Source organism: Catharus ustulatus, chromosome 5 (genome assembly GCF_009819885.2).
Source record: "Catharus ustulatus isolate bCatUst1 chromosome 5, bCatUst1.pri.v2, whole genome shotgun sequence".
NCBI classification, from domain to species: Eukaryota; Metazoa; Chordata; class Aves; order Passeriformes; family Turdidae; genus Catharus; species Catharus ustulatus.
In genome coordinates, this window is record NC_046225.1 from 60,564,431 (window position 1) to 60,590,190 (window position 25,760).

The 25,760-nt window shown below is 37.3% G+C and overlaps 1 protein-coding gene across 15 annotated transcripts in view; it reads left to right on the top strand.

The window, feature by feature from the left end:
* PROM1 (prominin 1) overlaps window positions 1-25,760 on the top strand; it is a 62,345-nt gene that overhangs the window by 32,002 nt on the left and 4,583 nt on the right. For 7 of the 15 annotated variants that reach the window (XR_004417942.2, XM_033060138.2, XM_033060147.2 and 4 more), the window contains 21 exons: window positions 1,821-1,941; window positions 5,326-5,389; window positions 7,708-7,797; window positions 9,084-9,301; window positions 9,600-9,674; window positions 10,605-10,668; window positions 11,253-11,261; window positions 12,421-12,580; window positions 14,523-14,675; window positions 15,513-15,636; window positions 16,056-16,159; window positions 16,566-16,650; window positions 17,837-17,983; window positions 18,245-18,316; window positions 20,699-20,791; window positions 21,502-21,528; window positions 21,848-21,901; window positions 23,287-23,367; window positions 23,456-23,524; window positions 24,061-24,153; window positions 25,324-25,439. Coding sequence is in view for 14 of the 15 variants with exons in the window: in XM_033060138.2 (XP_032916029.1) it covers window positions 1,821-1,941; window positions 5,326-5,389; window positions 7,708-7,797; window positions 9,084-9,301; window positions 9,600-9,674; window positions 10,605-10,668; window positions 11,253-11,261; window positions 12,421-12,580; window positions 14,523-14,675; window positions 15,513-15,636; window positions 16,056-16,159; window positions 16,566-16,650; window positions 17,837-17,983; window positions 18,245-18,316; window positions 20,699-20,791; window positions 21,502-21,528; window positions 21,848-21,901; window positions 23,287-23,367; window positions 23,456-23,524; window positions 24,061-24,153; window positions 25,324-25,439 (2,019 nt within the window). In the remaining variant the exon portion in view is untranslated. The remainder of the gene's footprint in view (window positions 1-1,820; window positions 1,942-5,325; window positions 5,390-7,707; window positions 7,798-9,083; window positions 9,302-9,599; window positions 9,675-10,604; window positions 10,669-11,252; window positions 11,262-12,420; window positions 12,581-14,522; window positions 14,676-15,512; window positions 15,637-16,055; window positions 16,160-16,565; window positions 16,651-17,836; window positions 17,984-18,244; window positions 18,317-20,698; window positions 20,792-21,501; window positions 21,529-21,847; window positions 21,902-23,286; window positions 23,368-23,455; window positions 23,525-24,060; window positions 24,154-25,323; window positions 25,440-25,760) is intronic. The other 8 variants (XM_033060148.2, XM_033060149.2, XM_033060152.2 and 5 more) reach the window with 5 other exon arrangements.

The following is a 25,760-nucleotide window of genomic DNA, read 5'->3' on the forward strand; positions in this document are numbered from 1 at the left end:
TGGTAGCTGATAATGGTGTCTGCTTGAGTGTTGGTCATAGTGGCAATAAAACTATGCCATTTGCTGCAGGGTAAGTAGAAAGATAAATGTGTGTGTCCCTTTGTTCCTTAGACTTCCAGGAGTTTAATTAACAGCTGGTTTTAAAGGCATAGGTCTGTAATATTGGGTAGACAAGCAACCTCTTTATGTCCATCTGGGTCATCTTGTCATGAATATTTTTGGATATTGAGGAGAATGTTAGTAAATGAATCCTAATAGATCTGACCTGTAACAAATAGTCCTGCCATTTCTCCCTGTGACCTGCTTTGAAATTAGAATTTTCCTTCAGAGAATATTTTTCAGAGCAGCAAATTACTGCACATGTTATCAGTTTTATGAAGAGAACAAGCCTTTACATTGTTTGGAAAAGCTAAAGTAGGAAAAGCAAAAGAAAGATGAAGGTTTGGTATTGATTCACTGAAGAAGATGAGTGTCATAAATCAGGGTGTTTGCTCCCCTGTCTTGCCAGGATGTTATTTTAGGTACCTGTTAGCTCTCCATCATGTTGTTTATGTGGCTATATTATGGCTTCCTTTGAATGCATATTCTTTGGAGCAAGAGTTATACTTACCATGTATACCTTTCCCCATAGAGAACCTGGGTTAGGTTTTCTCTAAGTCTTATTTAAAAATACTAGTATTTAAGTCCTCTTAATTTGACCCCAGCTTAGAAGGTTGACAGTTGGGCAGGAGTACAGTACCATTTGTGTTAGTGATTCAGTTTTCCTGTGTTTGGGTGTCCATAATGACCTTTCAGGGTACTGCCTCTCCAGTACTGAACTGTTGAATTGCAAAGTAAGGAGACCTAAAAAATGTGCCAACCAGGAATTGTCTGTAATGTGCCTGACTGCAGCCTCAAGGCAGTGTCTGTCCTTTGGGGATAAACCCTGCCTGTGGTGAGGGCATCTCAGCTTTCTACTGGTTAAATCTCACAGTTAGTGCTTAGCCCATCAAATGGGTTTGTAGTCAGCCTGGTTTTGAGGCTGTTTTCACTCTGGTGATTACTCTTCACTTTTGTGGTACTTGTCTGCAAGATTAGCTGTTGTGAATGTGAGAAGTTTAAAAATCATCCTTCTCTTTAAGTCTGTTTTACACCTAAGTTAAACAAAAAACTGCGATTCATGTATGGTAAGAGATCTTTAATTGCCTTTTAACATACTGTTTGTGTAGATCTGCCATGCCATAATGAGAATTTTACTATGAGGAGTGATCCAATAGCAAATAACCAGCAGTGCTGGCAAGAAGTCTAGCTCACTTTCCACCTTTTGTTTTGGTATCAGGAAATGCATATTATTTTAGCATTAATAGGGACTATTTGTATGCTTTTGAATGATCCATGGAATTATGTAAATAAACTGTGTTATGAATAAATCTTGCTGAAGTTATCAGATGAAAAATGCTGCTTTTCCCACTTAACTCGCAAGCATTTGCTTGTAGCTGTGTCAAGGTTAATGATACTTGTAAAAGAGCCTAATGTTTCTACGTCTGATGCAATTTACTTAGGTTATACACATTTTCTGACAGTACCCATGCAAATGGATTAGTAGTTGTACATTAATAACTTCACAAGACTTCGGGGTAACATTGCTTTTCCTTTCTTTTTTTTCAATTAGTAGTACAGTATTGACCCTTGTGGCTCATTCTTATAGCCTGTAGTAATTTATGGAGACCTTTCTTTCTTTCAATAATACTGACTTTTTTTTGGCTATAATTTTTTGATTCTGCCTTATGTTAGAATGTACACTTACATTAACAAATACCTCTTATTTATATTTTTTGTAGTGTTGGAGTGCTCTGTGCATATGCTGCCAACCAACATTTAACTAACCAAGTCCGAGGAGCAAAGAAACTGGTTAACAGTAATTTTAAAGATCTGAAAATTTTCCTTAACGACACTCCAGCGGTAAAGATTTTTTTTTATGGGGAATGAGGGTGGGAGGGAAGAGGTATAAATAAGAAATATTGCAGAAAATATTTTTTCTTTCTGTACACCTGCAGTATTTTGTTTATTCTTTGTATGTCAGTCTCACTACGTAGAGTAAAAGGTGCAAGGTAAGATACTTAAGTGCTTGGGAGTTATGCTGATACATCAGGTGCTTGTAGGCCTTTTTCCTCCTGCTGAACTAGTGTAGATCACAAGCAGAAGATAAATAATTCTGAAAAAAAAAGGTTTCAAAAGGAAAACATTTTTTAAAAAGTATGGCATGAAAACTTGGATTCCTTGTTTCTCTTTCCTGTTACCTTGTATTTTGGGCATACTTCTATGGGCTCTGGGACAGAGCCACAATAACTTATTTTCCAGGAATACTTTGGTTTTCTGTAAAGCAAAGTCATGATTTACCATACTGAATAGGAAAGATTCTCTTCTTTCACATTTTTCATAGAGTTCCATAAACAGTCTTCTGCATATCTTGTTTTGTGTTGGAATAAAAAAAAATGCTAATTAGGAAGACTTGTAGACAATGTGCAATTTCAATTCTTTGTGAATTTGTAGAGATGAAAAAGTCTGACACTTCTATTAACATTGAATTTCATTAGTTTTAATTATTTGAATTCAATTTTATTGAATTATTAGTTATTCACATGACTGATAAATCAGAAATAAGTGGAATTCATACAGTTATGTGGAATCCACAAGTGTGGTAGCATCCCAGTCACAGTAATTCTCGGGTGCTTTTCTGCTGACCAGAGCTGAGTCAGAACAGGAGACATCTTGGTGAATGCCTCGGATGTTTTCCTATTTGGAGTTGTTCCGCAAACTTGTTTGCATGTGGTGTTGTGGCAGATGGGTGGTGGAGATATGTGGCAAGAATGGAGGTCATGCCAATAATCCCTCGTGAAACAGAGTGCTTTTGGTCAGTCTGGAGCTCATGCTGGGCACAGAAGGATCAATCCAGTCACATCAGAAACCACCAGAATCCCCTTGAGAGTGTGCTGGGTTCTGACAATTGGGAACTTCAGAGGAGAAAATCAGTTTTGTAGAAGTAACTACTTTAATAGAGAAAAAAATAGACACTTGATTATTAAAAGTCTCAGGACTTGCGCGATTCTGCCAGAGGTTAGTCAAAGTCTCACTTAGTTTTTTAGTTTCAGTGTGGAATTATTACAGTAAATTCACGAATACAAGCCGCGCTGAGTATAAGCCGCATCACTGGATATTGGCAAATATTTCGTTCTTTGTCCATAAATAAGCTGCACCCGAATATAAGCCGCTCTGTGGTTCGCAGCGAGGACCCGCGTGCAACAAAGTTGCCAAATACTAACAGAACCGCGGCATGGTGGGGGGTTTACTGGCTCAACTAAGGCTGTGCAGGCTCAGCCCGCTAGGGGCTGCTGACGGGGCCAGGTGGCCCAGCCCGGTGCTGCCACTCGGGGCTGGCCGCCGCCTCTGGGCTCGCTCACCCCAACCCGCTTCCGCCGCGGCGCCAGCCGGGCACGGAGAGAGCGCCCGCTCGCGGCGCGGCGCCGGCCGGGCACGGAGCACCCCCTGCTCCCGCCATGGCGGCAGAGGGCAGGGGCAGAGCCCCCCCGCCTCCTTCCCGAGCTGCGGCAATGGCGGCGTGGGCTCCCCACCCCCTCCCCGGGCCGTGGCAACGGGGTCCCCCGTCTCTCCCCGGGGCTGCTGCAGAGGAGGGAAGAAGAGAGCTCTCCCGCCTCTCTCCCCGCCCCCCGTGCTGCCTGCAGGGAGCCAGGGTAATGGAGTAACACTTTGTAACAATCACGAAATGCCGACTTTTACTGGCAGGTGCTTGGCTCGGCGTCCTGGCTGGCACGTCTGGGGTTGTAAATGTCAGAAAATTATTCACAGATTAGCTGCCCTCGAGTATTAGCCGCACTTCCGGGTTTCCACCAAAATTTTTGTCAAATTGCTGCGTCTTGTATTCATGAAATTACTGTACCTTTTGTTTTTCAGATTTGGTTTTAATGCAGTCATCAGCTGTATCTCCTGAGTCATTTTGTTAGACAAGGTGCATGAGTATTGTATATACACATGCATTTGTAAGAATTTCTTGAGGAAAGGAGAAGACCTACAGTTTTTTAAAAAAAGTTCTGGTATCCAAAAGTATCTAGTATCCAAAGCTGTCTGTAAAGCTCTGAAATTCGAACTGATGTCCTTGACTCATCAGTATGAGGTGTGTACAGCATATAAGAGGATTTGAAAAAAGAAGTCCTGTGTTAAGAGTTCATGTCATAGGAGATTTGCAGACTGTGAGTATTGAGCAATAACACTATTAGTCATACAGAATCACCTTCTGTCTGGGACACTGCTGAAGACAATGCAAAACCTGTAGCCCTGCAAAATTTTAGTCCTCTGGTTAACATAGGTAGACCAAAACAATAAATAAGCAAAAATATGCCTGCAGCCTTCTTAGGAAGAAATTCAATTTTTTCCCTCCTCATTTAGAAAAAGGAGGTCCACTTGCTACTTTGTCATTTAATTAGATTCACTGATCACTAGGTTGTTTCAAGGGTGGATTTTTTTGTCTTTCTTTCTTTATTTCACAGAAAGTTTGAGACTGCAAGCCAGATACACTTTAGTACACATTTGAATCATGCTTAAAATTGGAAATCCTTTGTCAAGTGCGTTAACTTTTACATCACTTTAGCTCATTTGGGGTAGAATTCATAGTCCATTATTTTAAACACGCACAAATCAATTAATGTCTTTTCAGAATTAGTGTAAGTTTTCCACTTGGGATGGTTATTAGCCTTTTTTCCAAACCCAGGATTTGGTGGTAACTGAGTTGCTGGTTTATATTGTCATGGTGCCTTGGTAGAGCTCAAGTTGAGACTGGCCAAATCCACGTGGGGGTAAGGAAAACTATTTGTATTAAGATAGAGCACCTGACTCCTTTCCACAAGAGAAACTCTGAGAGGCTGTCCAAATACAATTGGTGAATTGTTTCAAAATGGCCACCACATCAGTGCCATGCCTTTCCATGAAGGAGGAACTAGTGCCATCAAATCAAATAACAAAGTTGAAGACATGGAGGACCTTATTGACCTGACAGACTTGAAACCTCCATAAGGCCCCTGTTCCTGCTAGTTAATATTTTTGAGCTGAATCATTGGCCACAGAGATACTCCAATTAAGTAGATGTTCCTATTAAACACTTCTTAAATGTACAGTTTGATTAAGCAAATAAAATAGTTGAAAACAGTAGAAGGCCAGTGTTTGGAGGGATTGCACAAATATTTTGACTGTTTCAAAGTGGCTATTTGACACATTCAAAAGTGTTACTTTTTTCAGTTCTTTTAATAATTTTTTAAATAATTTTCTTCTCAGCAAATTGATTACTTGGTGAGCCAGTACAACACAACTAAGGATAAAGCACTCTCTGACCTAAATAGTAAGTACTGTTATTTAAAGGGGGTTAGCAATGTATAATGTAATTAGCTCATAGTGCAAAGTGAAATTTCATTTATGAGAATAAGGTTTTCAAATAGAAGTGCTGTTCTCAGTGGTAAATGAGACTAAAATCCTTTTCACATAAAATGTCTCAGAGCTGGTATAATGCATAATATTTCCTGAAATAAAAGTATTTTATGAATTATTATCCAATAAGTCAGGCTAATATTTTATTTTTCTTTTCAGTTTTGGAATATTTTGGAATATTTGTCCTCAGTTTTTAAATTGGAACAGAGCTACTAGCAGTTGTGGTAGTTGGTAGTTCCAATGAGAGATCTCTGTTTATTTTTCTTGTTATACCTTTGTCCTCTATTTAGCTAGAGGTATAAGCTTATCTACTTTCTAAAGCTGCTTAACGTATTTGCCATTTCAGAACAAGCAGTTGAAGAGCAGGAGATAAAACTTGAAGTAGAAATGCTGCACTTTCCCCTTCAGCACAGTTACAGTATGAAGCATCACTTTTAAAGCTCTCAGTAAACAAAACCAATCAGAAAACTGACTTTTTTGGTTTTTGTTTTTGTTTTTTTTTTTTTTGCAGTTTAAGATTCACTTTCCAAAATTCCCAATAGAAAGACCTGACCATAATCAGTGCACATAATGATTCAGGGTGCATTGTTGCCAGGTGTTAATAAATGCATTCAGGTTGCATTGTTGGATTGGGGGATTGTTGCTGGGATCAAACTGTGCAACTGTGGCATTTTGTGACTTTTACAATAAATTGATTCTGCTTGCACAGAATCTCTGCTTCTGTGTAGGTTGAAAATGTATATTAAGAGTAGTTTTCAGTTCAGCCAACTTGACATATCCTGAGGTTAATGTTTCTTGTCTGTGTGAGGCTTTATTGCACTTTCAATATGCCGGTGAAAGTAGTAGTAGCAGTAGTGAAGTAGTCTTCCTACCTACTTAATGCTCAGCAGGAGCACTCTGGTCTAAAAAATAATAATAATCTTTAGTCATAATCTTTAAGTCTATGATAATAATAACAACAATAATAATTAAAAAATGATATTTGTATTTTGAGTATCAGTTTTGAAGCTTCCCAGCCACTTCAAATTGAAATTTCAAATTAAATGTTTGTTTGTTCTCAAGGGAAATTTATGTTAGCTAACAGAACCTAATGGGTCTGTGATGAGAGCAACCATCAAATAAAGATAGCTTTTACTTTCTTGAAATACCAGAATTAAGTGTGTGTCACCTGGGTACACAAGAATTTTTTCCTAAGGGAATCAACAGTGGCAGAAATCTCTGAGAACTGTATATGAGTTCAGTTTGCCCACCCTAAGAAAATGCTGAAAAGTGTTTTCTACTGGTAGAAGTTCTCATCCTAAGCCAGACATGATAGTGCTGACAGTAAGGGATGCTTCTGTACCTGCAGTATTCTCGTCTCATCAAAAGGAAAGAACTGAAAAATCAGTTTACTGTGATTTGAAAATGGAGAAGACCTGTGATTACCTAAAGGATGGTCACATTAAAATGCTTCATCCAGCTCTGCTCAGTGTTTCTCTGTCACTTTGCTGAGCCAAGGTTCATTTCTGTTTGTGGGCAGAGAGGCTGTGGCGTTTGGAGGTGGGGGTAGCTGGGGCTGTGAGTGTCCGTGCTGGATGTACTGCAGGAGGGTACAGGGGCTTAATGCGCTTAAGGGATTTCAGAGCTGACTGCCACGTCTGACTTGTGGGTGACCTTGATGTTGCTGGATACATGAGGAGCAGGAGAAAGGAAAAGAATCCACTTTTTAGTTTCTCTTGCACTGTATGTAGTGAAAGAGTATGCTGCAGAATTCCTGTCCAGGACCTCTTTTAGATAAATTTTGGCAAAAATCATGTTCCCAAAATAGTAATAAATGCAGTGAATTTGTAATAAATACAGTGGAATTTGTTGAAACTCTAGCGTGTCTTTACCCATATAGTCAAGCATTAATGAATATTTTCCACCATATTTTGATTTACTTCTTTCAATTATAGGGCTGTAGGTAGCTAAAGCAGAACTGTGTTCTGCTGTAGGTAGCTAAAGCAGAAAATTATCTTCTGTCACTTAAGTTCTGATTGTCAGGCCTTAGAAAAATTTCAGTGATATATGTATATTTATTCATATGTATATATAAATGAAATTGTATATATAACATATATAGAAGCATACATATGTATATATACATAATACATGTATTTGTTAAGTAAAGAGTCTGACAGCAGGTAGTTTAAGAGACAGTTTAAACTGAGCTAGTGTATAATTTGTTGGGTTTTTTCTCTCTCCATACTACAGATGTTGGACCTGTGCTTGGAACCAGAGTTCAAGAACAGCTGGGAAAAGAAGTACGTCCTGCACTCGATGCAGCTCTGACAATGGCAGGAGGTAAAGATGTACATGTTGTTGTATAATGTTCTGTTGCCATAGTGAAACAGACACAGCATGGGATAGCTTTCTGCAATACCATGAGTCAACTTACCATTTTTCTACGTGCCTGGATTATTTCTTTCAAACTGAGGATTTTAGACATCTTAACATTTATAAATACATTTAAAGGCTAAATCAAAATTTAGCTTTGTGCTATTGTTGTTACTTAGTTTTGGTAGTTGTTGAATAGATGAAATCTGAATTTCCTGCTTCAGGTTGCTGTCCCTTTCTGTTGAATGTAAGGGAGACTAGGAAAACTGTCCTTTTAGAACTGCATAATTATTATAGCCATAACTGTTTACAGGTTAGTCTTTAACAGGTCAGGGATTTTTTTCCTGTGCACTGCCAAGGTTATTGTGGGAGTGTGAACCAGCATTTCTTCATTATATCTTTGAGTTTGGCATTGCTCATTCTTAGTTTTCTCTTTCTTTAGAGAAAATACTCCTTTTTTTTTCCATTTAAGGTTTCTTTTTTCAGGAATCAGATACAGCTTACAGAGCAAAGGGAAGGCATTCATGAACTTGAGTCACTTTGGGTTTGGGTTTTTTTTTTGCCCATGAATTCTTTCTCATTCACTTGTTATCATTCTCCTTTTTTTTTGCTTTATTTCTCTTATTTGTCTTGAAGTCAAAGTGGAAAGGGCTATCAAAGGTAAAAACCACGTGTATTGTGTATTCTTAGTTGTGTCTGTGTGATTCTTAGTGTACTAAACACCTATTCAGTGTTTGGGCTTCTATTCATTTTCTTTTGTTTGTTTGGTGTGTTTGGAATGGAATCTAAAGCCAGACAGTGTGGAACACTCATTAATGTTTGACTGATGCAACACGATCTCCTTACCTTTCATCTTGCAGCTGTATGATTTGTGAGTTGGATTATAAGGAAAACACTGAAAATAGTTTGGTGGATATGGGCTTTTAGTTTCTAATGACCAAGCGCTGAAGTTCTTTACTGAAACTGCTGAGGAAGGAGAGGTAGGGAAAGGCTAGAAAAATGGGAAGTGGATGAAATCTCAATAAAAGTAACCTGAGCACATCAATTACTTTGTAGGAAAGCATAAGTGGCATATTTTTATATGCAATAAGTATGTATTCTGTGCTAGAGGCTTTTTATGGGACGGAGGCAGTAATTAAATCAGTGTTGTTAAGAAGATCATATGGTTTATGCATATACACTTTCTCTTCATGTTGTATCTATAGGCTGCTTTCTGACAAAAGTGTTTTTTAAAATATTTCCCATCTTTGCAGCCATTAGAGAAACAAAGGAAGCACTGGAGAATGTGAGTGTCTCTGTGGAGGTTTTGCAAGAGGGAACAGAGAGACTTCATGCCAACTTGACAGATGTTAAAATGCACCTAAGCAACACCCTCAATGACTCTGCGTGCAATGCAGCTCAGGCTGCCTCAACTTGCAATATTATCAAGAATTCATTAGAGCAACTGAACATCAATGCCAATTTTAGTGGGGTGAGATCTTTTAATAATATTTTTCAGACTCTTAAAAGTGTGAATGCCTTTAATAACCCCAGTAGTATTTCTGCAACTCAGTGGCTTGGTGTATGCTGTGGGTAGTGAAATAATCTGCCTTCCCAAAAATGTTGAGGGTTAAGCTTTGCTTTTATATAGCAGAGTTTTCATGAGTGTTTAGGAAGATTCTCCCGAAGATCACTTTAGTTTCTTTACCCTCTCTCCTAACTTTGAAATATTTACTGAATTACCAAAACTGCTACTTCGATGTGACTCAGGCACGTTTTTTCCTTCCCAGTTGCCAGGTGTGAGCTCACAGCTTGCAAAGGTCAATGATGTCCTTAAAATAGACCTTTCTAGTCTGGTTCAAAAGGTATGTTTCTTGACAGATTTTTAAACTGTTAATGCATAAACTGGGATACGTGTATCACTTGTTTCCCCTTTGTTTCTCAAGCAGAATTTTTTTGTTGCTACCTCAACCTGCTTCATGGTTGGATATCTCTCATTGTTTTGCCAAGATTTAATGCTTGAAATTATGAATGTAGTGCTTTGTATCTCCAGGATAGTAAAAATCTAAAATGTTTTGCAAGTTGTCTGCTTGAATGAACAGTCCTTAAAAAAATGAAAAGACAGAAACATGGATCCAGTAGCATCCTCTCTACATTTTGGTTCGAACTAAGAAAGGAGTTGAGAGCCCTTCCTGCTTCTGTAGTGATCAGGCCTGCAGGGAGTAAGGCTTCAAGTATCCACTGCAATGGTTTCTCCTTTCTGTCCAAATGAGCTACTGGGCTTGGTCCCCATAGTGTGGACCCCTTCTTTCCCCTTCTCGCTGAAGAAGGTGTTGCAATGCCTTTAGAGGTAATTGGATTTTGTTGTTTATAATATCCATTTCATTTTTGCAAGGCTTGGAAAAAGGAGGTGTAGACTGGTACAGAGTAACTCCTTTCACTTAGTGAATCTTCATGTGTGTGTTTCTGGCTTTTAGATGAGCTAGATCTGACAGGCAGCAAAGTTAGGAATGTCTGTGACTGATTCATAAGTATTTAAATATAGATTTTCCCCCACCACCCCCCGCAAGGAATATTCTGGAGACCAAACTAAATCTGAAATATGCTTAGAGTTCCTATTTTGCTTTTGCCTTTTCTAATATGCAGTAAAAAAATCGTATTTTTCTTAGCATTACCATGCACATTTTTGTATGTACACATTTTAGTGTACTTTTGATCCTTGAATAAAAGGAAAAAAACTGCAAGCAATTTGACAATGAGATATATGCTATAATTTTTTCACCTTTTTTTCTTAGGGTTATGCAGCATTTAATGATACTCCAGACTTGGTGGTGAATCAAACCAGGAACATTTTATCAGGTGAGGACAAACTACCTTTTCTCTCTGCTTAATGTTTTTGTTTTCTTTTATTGATAATATATTTTCTTGGCTAAATATCATTAAAAATGGAAATGTGAAACTTAACTTTTTTTTTTTTTAATTTGGTGCCAGAGGAAAAAATGTTGAAAGCAACTGTGTTCTTGATGAGGACTCTAAATTAAATCTAAAAATAGACCATATGGTATATTATGGAGGAGTTTTATCTGTTAGGCTTTTTACTGCTCGAGTAATGAGAAATTTTGTGATCCTCACTTCACACTGATGCTTTATTTGGTTGAAGACTCATTTTCCTTGACCAGTATGTTTATGATTTATTTAGGAGTGTGATGTTAGAAAAACTGACCCCACCTGCTGCAGTATTAAAATGTGCTGGATGGCAAAGTGAAAGTGAAAATATGCCTTAAAAATAACTTAAATGGCTGTCTCAGTTGTTTTGTTACTCGGGCTTTATTTACACTTCCTGCTCTTTGACTGTACCTGTATGGCAGTATAGCATATGTATACTAATCTGTTTCAATTTTTGTTCTTGCATTGTGGACCTGTTCTGCATTATATATAAGCAGCTGTTCCTTGTAAGTTTTTCTGGTTTGTTTTTTTTTTTATTTCCTCTCCTGGCAAAATAAAGCACAGTATAGATATAAGCAGAATGTACTGTGTGAACTTGCCTGTAATGAGCCAGTTTTCTAAAACTGATATTATGCTTTTCTTTAGGAAATCTAGAGCTGATTTACTCATTTTCCATATCTGAGATGTGTAAACACAGACAAAACATCTTAATTTATCTATTTATAAATCATTGGGGGTTTGTTTGTATAAAAACCGAGTCTCTGCTACAAGAGCAAATAAAATAAGTAGGTTTACTAGAAAAATAATTGCACTTATCTGTAAACTCCTAAAACAACTTTGATTTGTTACCTGGTTGGATTTGAGGAGTAATCATTGAAAAAGACAAAGGCTTGTCCAGTTGTGTTTTGAGAAAGAAGGAAGTATTGCCTACCACAAAATTACAACCTTTAGTTACACATCCTGCTGTTTCCAGTTGAAGGAAGGGAAGAGTATAGAGAAACTGCATTTTACACATAGACAATATGTATAATAAGTGAATTAATCATGTCTTATATTAAAATAGTGTCTCTGTAAGCTGTAGGTAGAGTGTAGCATGTTTGGTCATAATCTGAGGGGAAAATGGCTTAATGGATTGTTACCTCAGGAGTGTTGCTAAGTAATTGGAATGAGTTCATTTAAGTAATCTCTTTTAATAAGATTGAAAATAACTAGTATAGGTTCTCAATATAGGCAGTCCAATTTCTTCCACAGTATTGTATTCCCTAGACATGGAGTTTAAATAGATTTTGTTCTCCTTTGTAAACTTGGTGGCTAATTGTCTTGCTCAGTGTTGCTATTTGCAATATTGCATGAAAACTGAGATTTGGGTTGGCTAGATAAAAACTGACACATTCATTATAATGAGGGGTAAGAGGAAGAGCTTTGGCTCAACGTCTGCATCTTGAATCATTAAACTGAATGCTGAAAACAAAGTGTGCATTTTGAAATACCATTGTGCTACTTTGAAGCTTGATGCTTTTGCTGCCTGCTTGTGTCTTCCTCACACTTGTCTTCATGGCCTGCTTGTTACATGTGGCAAATGGCTTAATAGCGTTTTGTAATGCATACATGCAATGTAAATTTCCTCTGTGGATCTGTAACTGTGAAATGTGCTTATTCTTTTAGATATCAAAAGTGTGCTGGAATCCATTGGTTCAAATATTACTACCTTCACAAGAGCGCTCCCTGTTCAGAAGATTTTGGCAGATTTGATGGTGCATCTTACGCAGACTGAGGCATACGTTCAAGATTATTTTCCAGTAGTGGAGCAGTATGATTTCTACAGGTATGTACAAGAAATAAGACAGGACTGAAGCGCTACCTGTTGTTAATACTTTGTAATATTTTAATTTGTTAATGATGAACACAGTGAAAGAAAGATGTACAAAGCAGTTATTTGGTACTGGCATTTTGGTAAAAGCGAAAAAAGCTAATCAATGTGCTGTTTCACCACAGAGCAGGAACTACTTTTTACTCTGTAGACCTTCAGGTCTTTTTCAGGAAGGATAGATGCAGGTAGATGTCAAAGACATAATACCAAAAGGAACTGATTATTTCATAGTGGCTGGATTACTTCTTATTTAGGTCTTGTTTCCACTGAGTTGCTGGTAATTTGTGAGGGCAGAGGACCAGCAAGGCCTTGAAGCCAATCCATTGTGACTGCACCTTTTGTACTGCAGAGCAGGAGTAGCAGGAGTAGGGGTCCTGCTTCACGCGTTGTATATCTTTGTGCACCCATGCTTGCCCCTACTGGTGTAGTACTGGTCTTGGTGGTTGACTGTACCTTGAAAAAAAAGTCTCTTTTTGAGACTTTGTGTCTCTTACTGTTGAGTAATCTCATATTTTCATTTCAATACCATCTATCTTTGTCCAGATTTAGTAACTTCTGTCCACAAGCCCATCAAATTCTCTCTATATTTTGTTTGATACTATACTTGACTTTATAATCAGTATTTGCTTCTGTGTTTGTGTCATGATCAGTCTCACTGATACAGAATGGGTATTGCTGACTTCAGTGCAGTGATAAATAAATGTGAACAGAAAACAACTCCTAGAACCTTGCTTAGAATCTTACCTTTAGCCTGTTTTTTTATTTGACAGTTTTTGTGGTGAACCTTAATTTGACAAATTTATTGATATTTTCATTGAAGCTCATATTGCATTTAATCAAATAAATATATTGTTTTATTCTGCTGCAGGAGAGTATATCTCATCTATACAGCTCTTAAATACCTGGTTTTGTCATATCTAGCTTAACAGTACTTCAAGTACAAATGAGAACCAATAAGCCTGTAGTTGTCCAAATTACTCTGTCTATTCTTTTCTTAATTACAGATGCATTATTTGTAGTTCTTAATTAGTGTCCTTTTATAAACATGCATGTCAGCATTCATATTTTTCTTTTTATTGGCTGTGCATGTTCAATACAGTATTTCTTTTACAGATTTTTCTTTACAAAAGTACAGTGAGGAGAAAAGGGAACTTAAAAGCTGAAGAAGTGACAGCAGAAGGGAAAAAGAAGTGCAGAGGGCATTGGGAGAGGATGAAAGGATAGATGTGTAATGTGTGAATAAATGGATATGCTCCAAATACCTGGACAGATGGAACTGTTATATGATGTGACCAATAAAAATGAAAGTTCATTTCCTATCCAAGATTTTTTTTCTAATCAGGTTCCATTAACTGTTTGATATGTTGAAAGCAGTTCAGCACTGACACATAAAACCTTGGTTTTTACAGTCTTAAATATAGTTATTTACAATTACAATCCTAACACAGTGTGCAAAATGTTAGTAAGCCTCACAGTAAGAGCAGCTATGTACTTCATAACCAATGGCCAGTCCACACTCATAAATTTCTCCATTTATTCTTGAATAAATTGCTATTTGAACATTTGCTTCCTTTAAGTAGTCATTTGCTCCACTTGGAGCGCTTCGATGCTTCAGCACAGTTCACCTGTGTTAACTGGGGAGCACCTTGTTCCTGTGGTGTTTGTTCCCCAGTCCTTCAGTGGCAGCTGACTGCAATCCAGCAGTGACTGTGTGCTGGCCCAAAAACAAGCTAGTGTAAGCAAATATGTTTATCTTTGCTGACACTGGTTGCTGAAACAGAACCACAAGTGTGGTTCTGCTATATTTGGGAATATAGTATTGCATGATGTCTCCTGAAGGTCCTGAAGTGTGTTCTTTGTGTGAAAATAACCAAGAACTTTATCTTTTATTCCTTAGGTGGCTGGGTTGTCTCATTCTGTGCTGCATGTTGGTCTTGATTCTGGTCTTTTACTACCTTGGATTGCTATGTGGCACCTGTGGGTATGATAAACATGCTTCTCCAACAACCAGAGGCTGTATTTCCAACACTGGAGGAAACTTCCTTATGGCGTAAGTTTCACTTGCCAGGGAAAAAGAAAATAAAGGTAGAAAGTTGGTTTGCTTGAGTTTTTCAAGGACATGGGTATGAAAAGAATTTGATTTGTTACCTAGATATATCTGCTGAGAAAAAATAGAAATAGTGTTTTCACACACATTGAGAGACTTGGGGATTTGAGGTTGTTCTTTCATTGCAGATCACAGCTGAAGGATAAAACCTCTGAATTTACCATTAGAAGGCTGTGGCTAATGAATTTCTGTGCATGTTCCTTTACAAACTGCAAAAACTAGGGACGGATTACAGAATACATTAGGGGAAATTCGTAACTTTCTAGTAGACCTGGAACATTTGCTCGAAGTTTGAAAAAAAGCCATGCAAGGAGACAAGAAACACATGACCTTCTGAGAGTGTTTCTGGATGTTTGGGGTTGAGAAGTGCCTAGGAGTGGTTTAATGTCATTTCTGCTGGGTACAGGAGAAGATTGTATCTGAAAGTCTTTTTTGAGAGCATGAGACTAGAGAGTTGAATTTCAAAAAGAAACTTGTATGGTTTTGTGTCCCTTAAATGTAATTCTAAAAACAGTTTGCATGCCCAATGCTAATGTAAGGTTTCAAATGCATTTTAGCTGAGGACTTTGCAGGGCTGAAACATTTAAGGTGTTTCGGAGAGCAAGAACACGTTAGGAAAACAGCACTATTTCAAGCATCAATCAGTTTTCATATTTCTGTTAGAACTGCTAACTGTTGGCTTCACTGTTGCCCCGAGTATGTATATGTGTGTGTGTATATATATGTATGTATACACAATGTGTTCTTATAAAGCAAAAACTTGCTCATCTTCTTTTTCAGTGGTGTTGGATTCAGTTTCCTTTTCTCCTGGGTGCTGATGATTGTAGTGGTGCTCACTTTTGTCACAGGTGGAAATGTAGAAAAATTGGTCTGTGAGCCCTTTGAAGATAAAAATTTATTCAAGGTGAGGTTATTCACATTATTAAACAATTAATAGAGTCCAATGTCAAGCCCAATGGTCTTGTCTGCTCTGTATAGCATATCATTTTTATAGGACACTTGAAGTGAATTTGGATCTGGTTTTACTTCCTCCTTACAAACCAAATAGAGACAGTCATCCTTTCTTGGTTTAATTTGCTTTGCAATATTAATGCTGCATTCCTGTCTTCCTCTGGAGACAGACTTTTCTTATTCAGTTGTTCTTTGGTAATGGGAAGCTTTAATATTCACTTTCTGCTCCAGGGAGTTTGAATTTGCTGTTTTGCTTGTATTTTCATTAGTGGGTGATAAGCTTAGATGGGGTTGTGTGTCAAAAGATCACAAATAAATTAATACATAAAGAAACTTGAAGTTATAGTAACATCACTGAATTTTGTCTTCTAGGTTTTGGATACACCTTACTTACTAAATAAGCACTGGAAAAACTATCTTGCTGGCATCATCTTTAAAAATCCAAATGTTAACTTGACTTTTGAAAAAGTGTACAGGTATTAGAGTTATGATTAAGATTTACTTCAGTTCATATTTAACTTTTTTATTTCATTGAGTTTATACATACTGGTTTTGTGGTATCTTCTATGCTTCGTATTTCGGGTATGTCCGAAAATTGCACATGTTCCAGAATACATTCTGATTACAGGGATTCACAAGCAAAACCAATTCGTTCCTGTATATGAGTTATTAGAGAGACAGCATATGATAATACTAGTCAAGCTAATTGATAAAATACTTTGCATCTTTCAGAAACTGTTAATTACATCTCTTATTGACTAAACTTCAAAATTATAATCAGTATTTTGTTTTCTGAAGGACTGATTTTCTTAGAATATCATTCTATTAATATTGGTTCTCAAGGTGTTTTTTAGGCTGATCTGTATATTTGTATTCTTTCAGTGATTGCAAGGAAAACAAAGGAATTTATACTTCCCTTCACCTAGAACATCTGTTTAATATCAACGAGCTTTTAAATATTAGTATGGTAAGTAAAGAAGCTATGATTGCATGGTTCTGAAGGATGTTGGCTCTTGAAACACGATATAGCATGTCTGAGTTTTATGGGATTTCAGTTTTTATACACAAAACATCCTACAGGGAGGCAAGAGCTGCCCAAGCTAATCTGAAAGAAATAATTTGATTTACAAATAAGGTATTTTTTACCAGTCTCAGTGGGCCAGGGAAGATTTTCTGATGTACTTTTTTTAATGTGCTGATAATCGTGTTTTAACTTTGAAACTTGTTGAAAGGTTGAACTCTATCATCCAAAGACTGCTTACGTGTTCAGTGACAGTTTTCTTTTTATATAAACACCTGTCTGGGTGTGTTCTTTCATTCCAGGCAGATTTATGTTGATCCAGGATATGATATACCTTGGTTCTAGGAATTATTCTGGTTTTGGTTGGAAGTAGTTGGGGTTTCAGTTAAGCTGTAATGATATGACTGCACTGTCATTACAGTACTGCACTAATTTTGGGGTTGCCTGTAATACCTGTCTTCATTACAGAAACCCCTTGGGAATACACGTTCCATTCTGCCAGGCGCTGTACCCACCTAATAGATACAGTCCCTGGCCCAGATAATAGACAATGAAAATGAACTAGGCAGATTCACTAAGAGGGAAAGTTATTTTGGGTTTCCACAATGGACTAATGGAGGAGGCTGCAAAGGAAGTCAGGTTTTCAGATTCCTCAGCTATAGGTAGCTCTCCAGCCCCTGCAGGTAACACAGTTCGGTGCAGGAGGTTCAGGTAACAATAACCAATCACCTTTAGTCACCACTAAAGGTATGTAGAGGAGTCTCATCCAGTCCTGTGGCAAAGAGTGTCTGTCCTGGCCACAACTGAGATACTGACTTCTCTGTGTTTCCTTACTTAGGGCCAGGGGTCAAACTTAACATTCTTAAAGGATAATATTTCCTGAAGGGATGTTAGTTAAAACGGAATGGAAGGCAAGTAATCCATTGGTATGAAAGAGAAAAAGGCAGGTTAGAACATGGCCTGGTGGTTTCTGTTCTACTTAATTGAATTAAACTAATGTGAGCAAAAAATCAGTGTGTGCTTCTTCATGGAAATGAGGAGTCAGCAAAAGCAGGATGCTTTGGGCAGGGGCTATAGCTGAGTATGTGCTGGTTGCAAACTACTTTTGTACTTTCTTTTGTTTCTCTCTCAGTATACAGAAGATGTAGCATTTAGAATTGAACACATTCAGATAAACCTCAGCAAAATCATTCTGCTGGATGAAATTGGAAAGGAGAATCTTCTGAATTTCAGCTCTTCAGGCGTAGATGGGATAGACTTTTCAGCATATTTGACAGAGGTGAGGCTGTACAACTACAGACATGACTGGGACAACACATAAAATAAAATGTTTGTTTACCAACAGGCAGAACACCAAAATCTGCTTTTGTGTGAAACACCATGTTTTGGAGTTCGTACAAGTGGGGAAAAAACTACTTAAGGAGTTAAAGTTAATAAATAAAAAAATAAAGAGTAGACAGAGTAGGTGTTACAGTTCAGTGCAAACTGTCTAAATAAAATAACAACATACTCTTTTCTTACTGCTCACATCTTGTTTCAGATCAATAAAAGTGTTACGAAGGTTGATCTTCTCTCATTTGCTAATGATTTAGAAGCAAGAGCAGACCAGCTGGTAAGTTCAATTCAGCAATATAATAATAGATAAAATATATCATTTATATGCCATATAAGTATAAGTACATGGCAAGGTAGACTTTATATGGGAGAATTTTTGTACTTCAAACATTTACATACATGATACATGCAAGGAAAAATATTGAAGAAAAGTGTTGCATATAAGCTGTATTTTAAATATTGCTAATTGTTGACTTTTGTATACTCTTGTGCATTTTCTGCTTTGAAAGAATTTCCTTGAATTCCACTCTTTGCTTGTGCAATGAGGGAAATGGTCCATATCAGTATTTCCTATTATGGTCTTTACATTTTAGAGTCCCAGTTGGAAGAAAAATCGGTTAGATCATGATGGAAAAAATACTTGAATTAATTTTTTTCAGTTAGTAAGCAGGAGATTTTTAATTAGCAACAAAATTAATACTGTGGCAACTTGTAAGGACTGTAATGAGAACTGAAGGCCCATTGTGGAGGGAGAAAGCACAAAAAAAGCCTATCTTCTCAGAAGCGCTTTTTGAATGCAAAACAATGGTCAGAGGGTATTGCTACAACATTGCCCACAAATGAATCTGCAAGTGGCACAGATTGGCATTAACAGAGAGTGTTCAGTTGATCTGTTTGTTATGTGTGTCCAGGTCAGGTCATACTCACTTTTCATAATGAGGGTCCATGGCTTGGATGCTGGCCCAAGACAGATTCTTGCACTGTGATGCACACTGCAACATAACAGGAAGAGTTACCTTGCACATGTGCTGCAATTTCTTGGATCACTGAGGAACACAGCAGAGTGAGAACACCTTGTTTGGAATGTATCAGATATCCATCCCTCCTCAAGTGGAGGAGGGCATTAGGGGAGGCTCCTGAGGTGGTCATTTCACCTCTTGCATCATTCAGTCATACTTGTTGCTGGGTTTTTTTGTTTGGTTAAGGGTTTCTCCTGCCACATATGCACTCATGTCAAGGTTAGCTCTGGGTTTAGCTGAGAGCTGGGGTTCTTCAAACATATTTCCCTAAAGGTAAGTGTATTGTGCTGGTAGGTTGCTTTCACTATTTTTTGTAGAAGACTCTTAAGGATGCATCAGAATTGAGAATAAATCAGACATATAAAAAAAATTGTGTAAATAAGTAAATGTGTTCACTGTTACAGTGTATGCTTTTATTTCTTCCTTTAGATGCTATTTAGTGTAATCTATGAAATATCTTTTAAAAAGAGGCCAAAACCCCAATAATATAATGTATTATAGAAGTTAGATTATTAAAAAAAATTGTACTTATTTCCAAGGTTATTTTATAATCTCACTTTGTTACTAGTGTTAGTTCTTAGAACTAATTAAAAAATAAACAAAACTCTTATGGAATGAATTAATTTTGGGTGTCTAGTTTGCATCTTTTGGCACCTTACACAAAATTGAGCATAGCTTTTTAGATTGGAAGGAGCAAAGGGAATAAAACTTGGATCAAACCAAAGGGCCAGGGTATGGAGAAAGGAGCAATACCACCATGTGGTGTTAGGTAAATTAATTCACTTTGTCAGTACAGGAGATGAAGCATCCTGAAACTGCTCAGTGACCAGCTGAGTGCTCACATGAACATTTCACAGGAAGCAAGCACATCTCTGAGCACTGAGGGCTGCCATTATTATTATTACACCTTCAAAATGGAGGTAACAGTGTGTATTCAGTGTGTATGCAGGGAACAAAATGGTTTTGCCATCAAAAGAAAATGGAAAACAAATCTATATCTGAGAGTAAAACCAAATTTTGTAGTATTTGGCAAAGGGCATGAGCTCCAGACAGGCATTTGGGCTTGAAAATCAGAAAAGAAACTCATACCTTCTGACTGAAAGGTGGGAGCCACAAAAATAGGACATAGCCTTCGCAGGTGCCTTTTCCAAGTGACTGGCTGAAAATACTTAAAATTCTGTGCCCCTCAGAAAGAAGAGGGTGCCTCAGGGTGATGTCCACACTTCCAAACCAAAAGCAAGTACCCATGAGTGGGAGATGCTTGTCCCAGCTGGGGTGCAGTGCTGCAGGGTTCTTGCAGTCAAGTTTGGCTTGTGGCGAGAGTGAGGGAGATGTGCTCACTCTTCTGTATTTAAAATTACTTAGTGCATCATGTGAAAATTCCCTTCAGTTAAATCTGTCCTGATATAACATTAGTTATAACCAGAAAAGCAAGGTAGTGTTTCTGGTTTGATTGCTGAAATTTGAATTATTAATGCAGTGTTGTTTTTTTCCCCCTTCTTGTGTTGAGGAATTCATTTTGCCATACTCCATTTTTAGCATGAGCTGTTCTGGAGTGGATGTGCAACTTTCATTGTTTTTTGCTTTGTTGGAAAGCTTTGAGGTTACTGAACAATACTGAATAATTGCATTTTTTGCAGCCAAAAGGAGCACTGGAAAATGCCTTAAAAGGACATGCAAACAACATTCGAATGATTCATAACCAGCAAGTAGTTCCACTGGAGCAAGCTATGGTAAAACATTAAAGCAATACTGAAACATACTTGTAGAAAAGAAAATATCTGAGTCTCTTAAAGATGTTAGAAATCTGGACTTCTGTAAGCACAGATTGTGTAAATGAAGAGTAATCTGGCTAAAGTATGTGCTTATTAAGTGGTTTTCTTACTTTAAATGCTACTGTTTTATAAGGCTGTCTGAAATGATTGTCTTTTCCTTCCCTGTTTTTTTTTCTATAGCTATTTGTGATTATATATGAATAGAAAAAGCAGCAGGGGAAAACTTTACAAAACTCTTAATCCTAAGGTCCCCTAAATCACTCATTTTCTTTTTTGCTGGTCAGTGGTCTTCAGTTATAAAAGCCATTATCACTTTGACATATTATTTCTTGGAGTTAGCAGTTAATTAACAGTATTGGAATTGGAAGCTCCTGTGAGTAGTATGTAGAGCCAAAGTCTTTTTTATTGATGCTGTGAAAGATGCAAAGGAGCTGCTTCTGCCTGATTTTGACACAGATTTGTATAGTGTCAAGCTGTGAATCTCTTGCATTAGGTGCTGCTTTTTCCTGTACATAACATGAAGACTTCTAGTTTATCCTAGCATCTGATACTGCATGTCTGTACCACTTACAGAAAAATACCAGGTCTTCTGGTCCACTCTGATTCTATGCTGTTCTTTCCTAATTAACTCCTAATTATTCTCATCTCTTTTTTCTTTTACAAAACTGACTGTCAAGAAATATGTTAAAGCTAGGGTAAGTGCTTTTTCCCTTCAGAAATTGCACAATATAGAATTATCTGAACATTGGGGTCTGAGTTTAACTGTTCCATCTTCCCTCCAATTTTACTCAGTTTATTGCATCTAACTTTAGTTAAATCAGCACTATTGGTGGAGTTATTAAACCCACAATGTAATTTTACTGCAGTTGTTGTTGCTGTTGTATACAATGTGATATGTAGTATTAATAACAAAATAATCCATAGAAGATCAGAGCATGAATATAAGCTTAAAACAGGTGGGCTCTTACCTGTAGTAATGACTTGAAGCTTTTTTTCTCCCCTCCTTTCCAATAGAGCACTTTAAATCAGAGCATTAGGTTGCTGAAGAGGACATCATCTGAACTTATGGTAAGCTTTCCTTTCTGGCAACAGGAACATTTTTGTGTTTTAAACCTTCCGCTGCATATGCAGGGCATATATTTTCAGTACAGTTTTCTTCTATTTCTAACTGTTCCATTATTGCAAGAGATTGTAATGCATCGAGGAAGTAATAAGGATTTAGGTCTCTCTTCTGCATAAAAAGAAAAATAAAAAAAAGAACATTTGGGATGGTTTTGAGAGTATCAATTGTAAACTGAACTGTCAGGTGATAGGCTTCAGTACCAGTCTGTATAGTGTGTTACTCATTTTCCTCAGAATGTAGGGACTTTTTTTCTAAAATCCCTGAAAGCAAAACCTGGGGATAACAACCACAAAACACAATGCAAAAGTGCAACTTACAAGAGAGAACTTTGTGATTCACATCCTTAACCACCTTTTGTTCCATGCCCAGCTCCCACTGCAGTCTGTTTCTTTAGGTTGCACTCATTACCCTCCTGCTTCTGCACCATCAGCCTTGCTCTGGGATCCTGGTTCTGTATAGAGGTTTTTCCAGGGCAGCCCATGTTTCCCCTCTCAGTAGTGCCTGCACCACAGTGAGACCAGCTGGCTTCACTCTGCCAGAGAGTGAGCAATAGGATGATTGCTTTCCTGGAAATAAAGCTTTCAGCCACCAGCCTGCCCTGGATCTGGTAGCAAGAATCCAGCCACACTAGTGGCATTGTCATAGTCTCAACAACTTTATGGTCCTTACCTTCCTTAGTGCTTCTCATTACAGTTTTCATCGTCCACAGCAGTGTTAGAATCTGTGATTTGAAACTGGGTGACATTGAAAGCCATGATGTAAGGTGTTGATAAGAAAGGGGTTATGTTTGACTATAAAGTATATTTAAGAAACATCTCTACATTTTCAGGCTCTGTGTACACTGTCCTTTGTGTGTGTTCTGAGAGAGAATTTATGGGATTGTGCATATATTGAAAAAACATCTCAATCGTTCAGGTAATTGAGTAGGGGCATATTCTGGCTGTACAGAATCCTAGTTCAGTCATCAAGAGTTGTTGCAATGGTGTATGACCTACTGTTTTCTTCCTGTACACTTTGTGTGTCTGTAGTGTATATACAGACATTGATTTCAGGAAAGAGAGTGGAAGATAAAACTTACCCTAGTATTCCAGGATAAAGATACCACACCATAACCACTGACACATCATTTTTCAGAATGAGACAATATTGAGATGATCATGAATTCTTCGGCAGCTCATGTTCTATCTGGAATTGCATTTTTTGTTACATTTTGAGAAGACGATGATACTGCTTTATCAAGAGAATAGGTACCTGGCAGTGGCTGTAGTAGAGCCATTGCAACAGCCTAGGGGGAATTTGTTGATATTAAACAACATCTCTTCTTGTCCAGGTTAAGGTGAAAAATGTCATTAGCGCTGTTAATGCTGCCCAGAATCTCATAAATAACAATGCTTCTCAAGTTATTGTCCAGGTAAGCTCTGTTTGATCAAAGTACATTCATTTATGATGTTGTGGAGATAGAGGTTAACTTGCTTTTGTTCTCTTTGATCTGGTCCTAGGAGACAAAAAAGTACATGGATACCATAATTGGCTACTTTGAGCAGTACACTGAGTGGGTCAAGGAGTCGGTAAGGTGCATTTACTTTATTGAGAGAAGCTGTGTTTAAAAATAAGAACTCTAAACAGTATTAGTAATATAATCAATAATAATGTTACTTTGATAATGTGTTTTATAGTTTCAGGTTTTAATAAATTTGTACTTACTGTGAATAGGCAAATCAGTTTCCTATAGTTTTTTTGCATTTGCAGAATAGAAATGATGAATTGTGTTGGTTGGAATACAGTGCAAATTTAACACTATTATTTTCAGGACTAGCCTGAAATCTTTCATTTGTGTTAGTTACTGCACTGAACCTGACCTTGCAGAGTTCAAATTGAAGTTATTAGCATCTTGTTTTATTTTTCTCTCTTCAGCTATAGCTTTTGAGAAAGTAAGCTGATGTTTAAAAGACCTTCAGTTGATAGCATATCCTACTGTTATTTATTTTGAATTTAGATAGGGTAAGACATAACAATTTAGTAAACTATAACAGTAAGCAAATGTAGAGAGATTATTATTCTGTTAGATACTTAAAATTGTAATTTTTAATCTTTTTTTTTTTAGATTTCCATGGAAGTAGCAGCATGCAAGCCTATTGCCAATGTGATAGATACAGCAGTAGATATTTTTTTATGCAGCTATATAGCTGATTCTGTGGTAAGAAACATTTTGTTACTCAGAATTGAGGCATCAAGGGGAAAATTTCTTGAACATACATCTGCGTTTAATTATTCTGGCTAGACTGTTCTGAAGTAAGATAATAAAGTATCACATACAAAGTTATGCAAGGAAAATGTTCTGATCTGGATCAAGTCCAAAGACAAACTAGTGCTGGACTTTCTAGATCTCCAGTAAACTTAAGCTTCTATTAGCAGGAAGTCTGTAAAAGTAACTGATGCTGAACCGTCTTGCAACAGAAAATGGAAAAGCATAAAGATCTGAAGCTTCATCTTTAACTGTTGCTAACTTACAGGGGAGAGGTGTGGGCAGGAAGCAAGTGGAAAATACCAAGGAAAAACTGTTTCAGGTTTCTTTCCTGAAATCTAGAAAACCTGAATGAGTTTTTATCACTAGACTTGTAGCAGACAGATCTTGATTAATTTCTGTATCTTGGAGACATTGAGCGTGACTTGTAGCAGGATAGAAGGGCAATATTGGCTTTTTCATCTTGCCAAAAAAACTTGGAAAAAGGACAGCATGCATTATAAGTAAAATAGACACCATGTGCCTGGAAAGTACCTAAAATGGCTCCTAACTTACTTGGCACTTTAAGTCAGATCCTAATCACACTACCAGTAATACATGTAATCAGTTAAAGCCAAAACACTCCAGCCTTGATAATGCTTAACCATGAAATGTTTAATCTGGATAATGCTTAACCATGAAAACCTCCTAATCTATGTTGTACTCATTGATTAGCTCATACATTTCAGAGCTTCTGTTCTCCTTTGTGAAGCCATTACCCAGCTGGTGAAAGATGGACCATGATTTTCCTGATGATAGAACTTAGCTGAGTTACTTGGAAGTCAAAATGCCTCCAGCCAATACAAATCAAATTTGTAAAATCATCATTTTAACACCAGGTGATAACTCAGTTCAGCTGTATTATAATGAAATTAGTTACACAAATAGGGCTGCAGTTTGAAAGTTATAAAGTGCCTTGAGAAAGTGCTGGAGACTCATATTTTGACAAGAACTGCAAGAACTAATTTCTACTGTGTTGTTTTGGTAACAATGATTAGAATATCAAGCAAAGGTTCAGTACTTTACTGATTAGTTTTCTCCATGACCTTTTTTTCTTGATTTTTTTTATTGCTTTTGTTTCAGAATACCTTCTGGTTTGGTTTGGGAGGCTCTTCAATGTTTCTAATTCCTGCCATAATTTTTGCTGTAAAACTCTCTAAATACTATCGTAGAATGGATACAGAGGATGTTTATGATGAGTAAGTATATGTTCCAAAATAAGCTAAATGGCAAATGGATTAAAATGTTTTTTCTAGTGTTTCAGTGAAGGCTCTCTAATTCTTAAACCTGTCCTGCCAGATTAGAACTGCATGTTCATGTGTAATTCTGCAGGTTTGGGTCAGTGCCTGCAAAGTGCTTCATGCAGGTGGCCTTTGCTAGCCTTGACTTGCCATGAATGCAGATAGTGCTGCTGGCTCTGACTTTGGCAATCTTATGTCAAAATGAGATCTTCAGAGCTTTGTGAACCGCATTTATATAAATAAGTTCCAAACATGCAAGTTTTTAGCTTTGATAAGTAA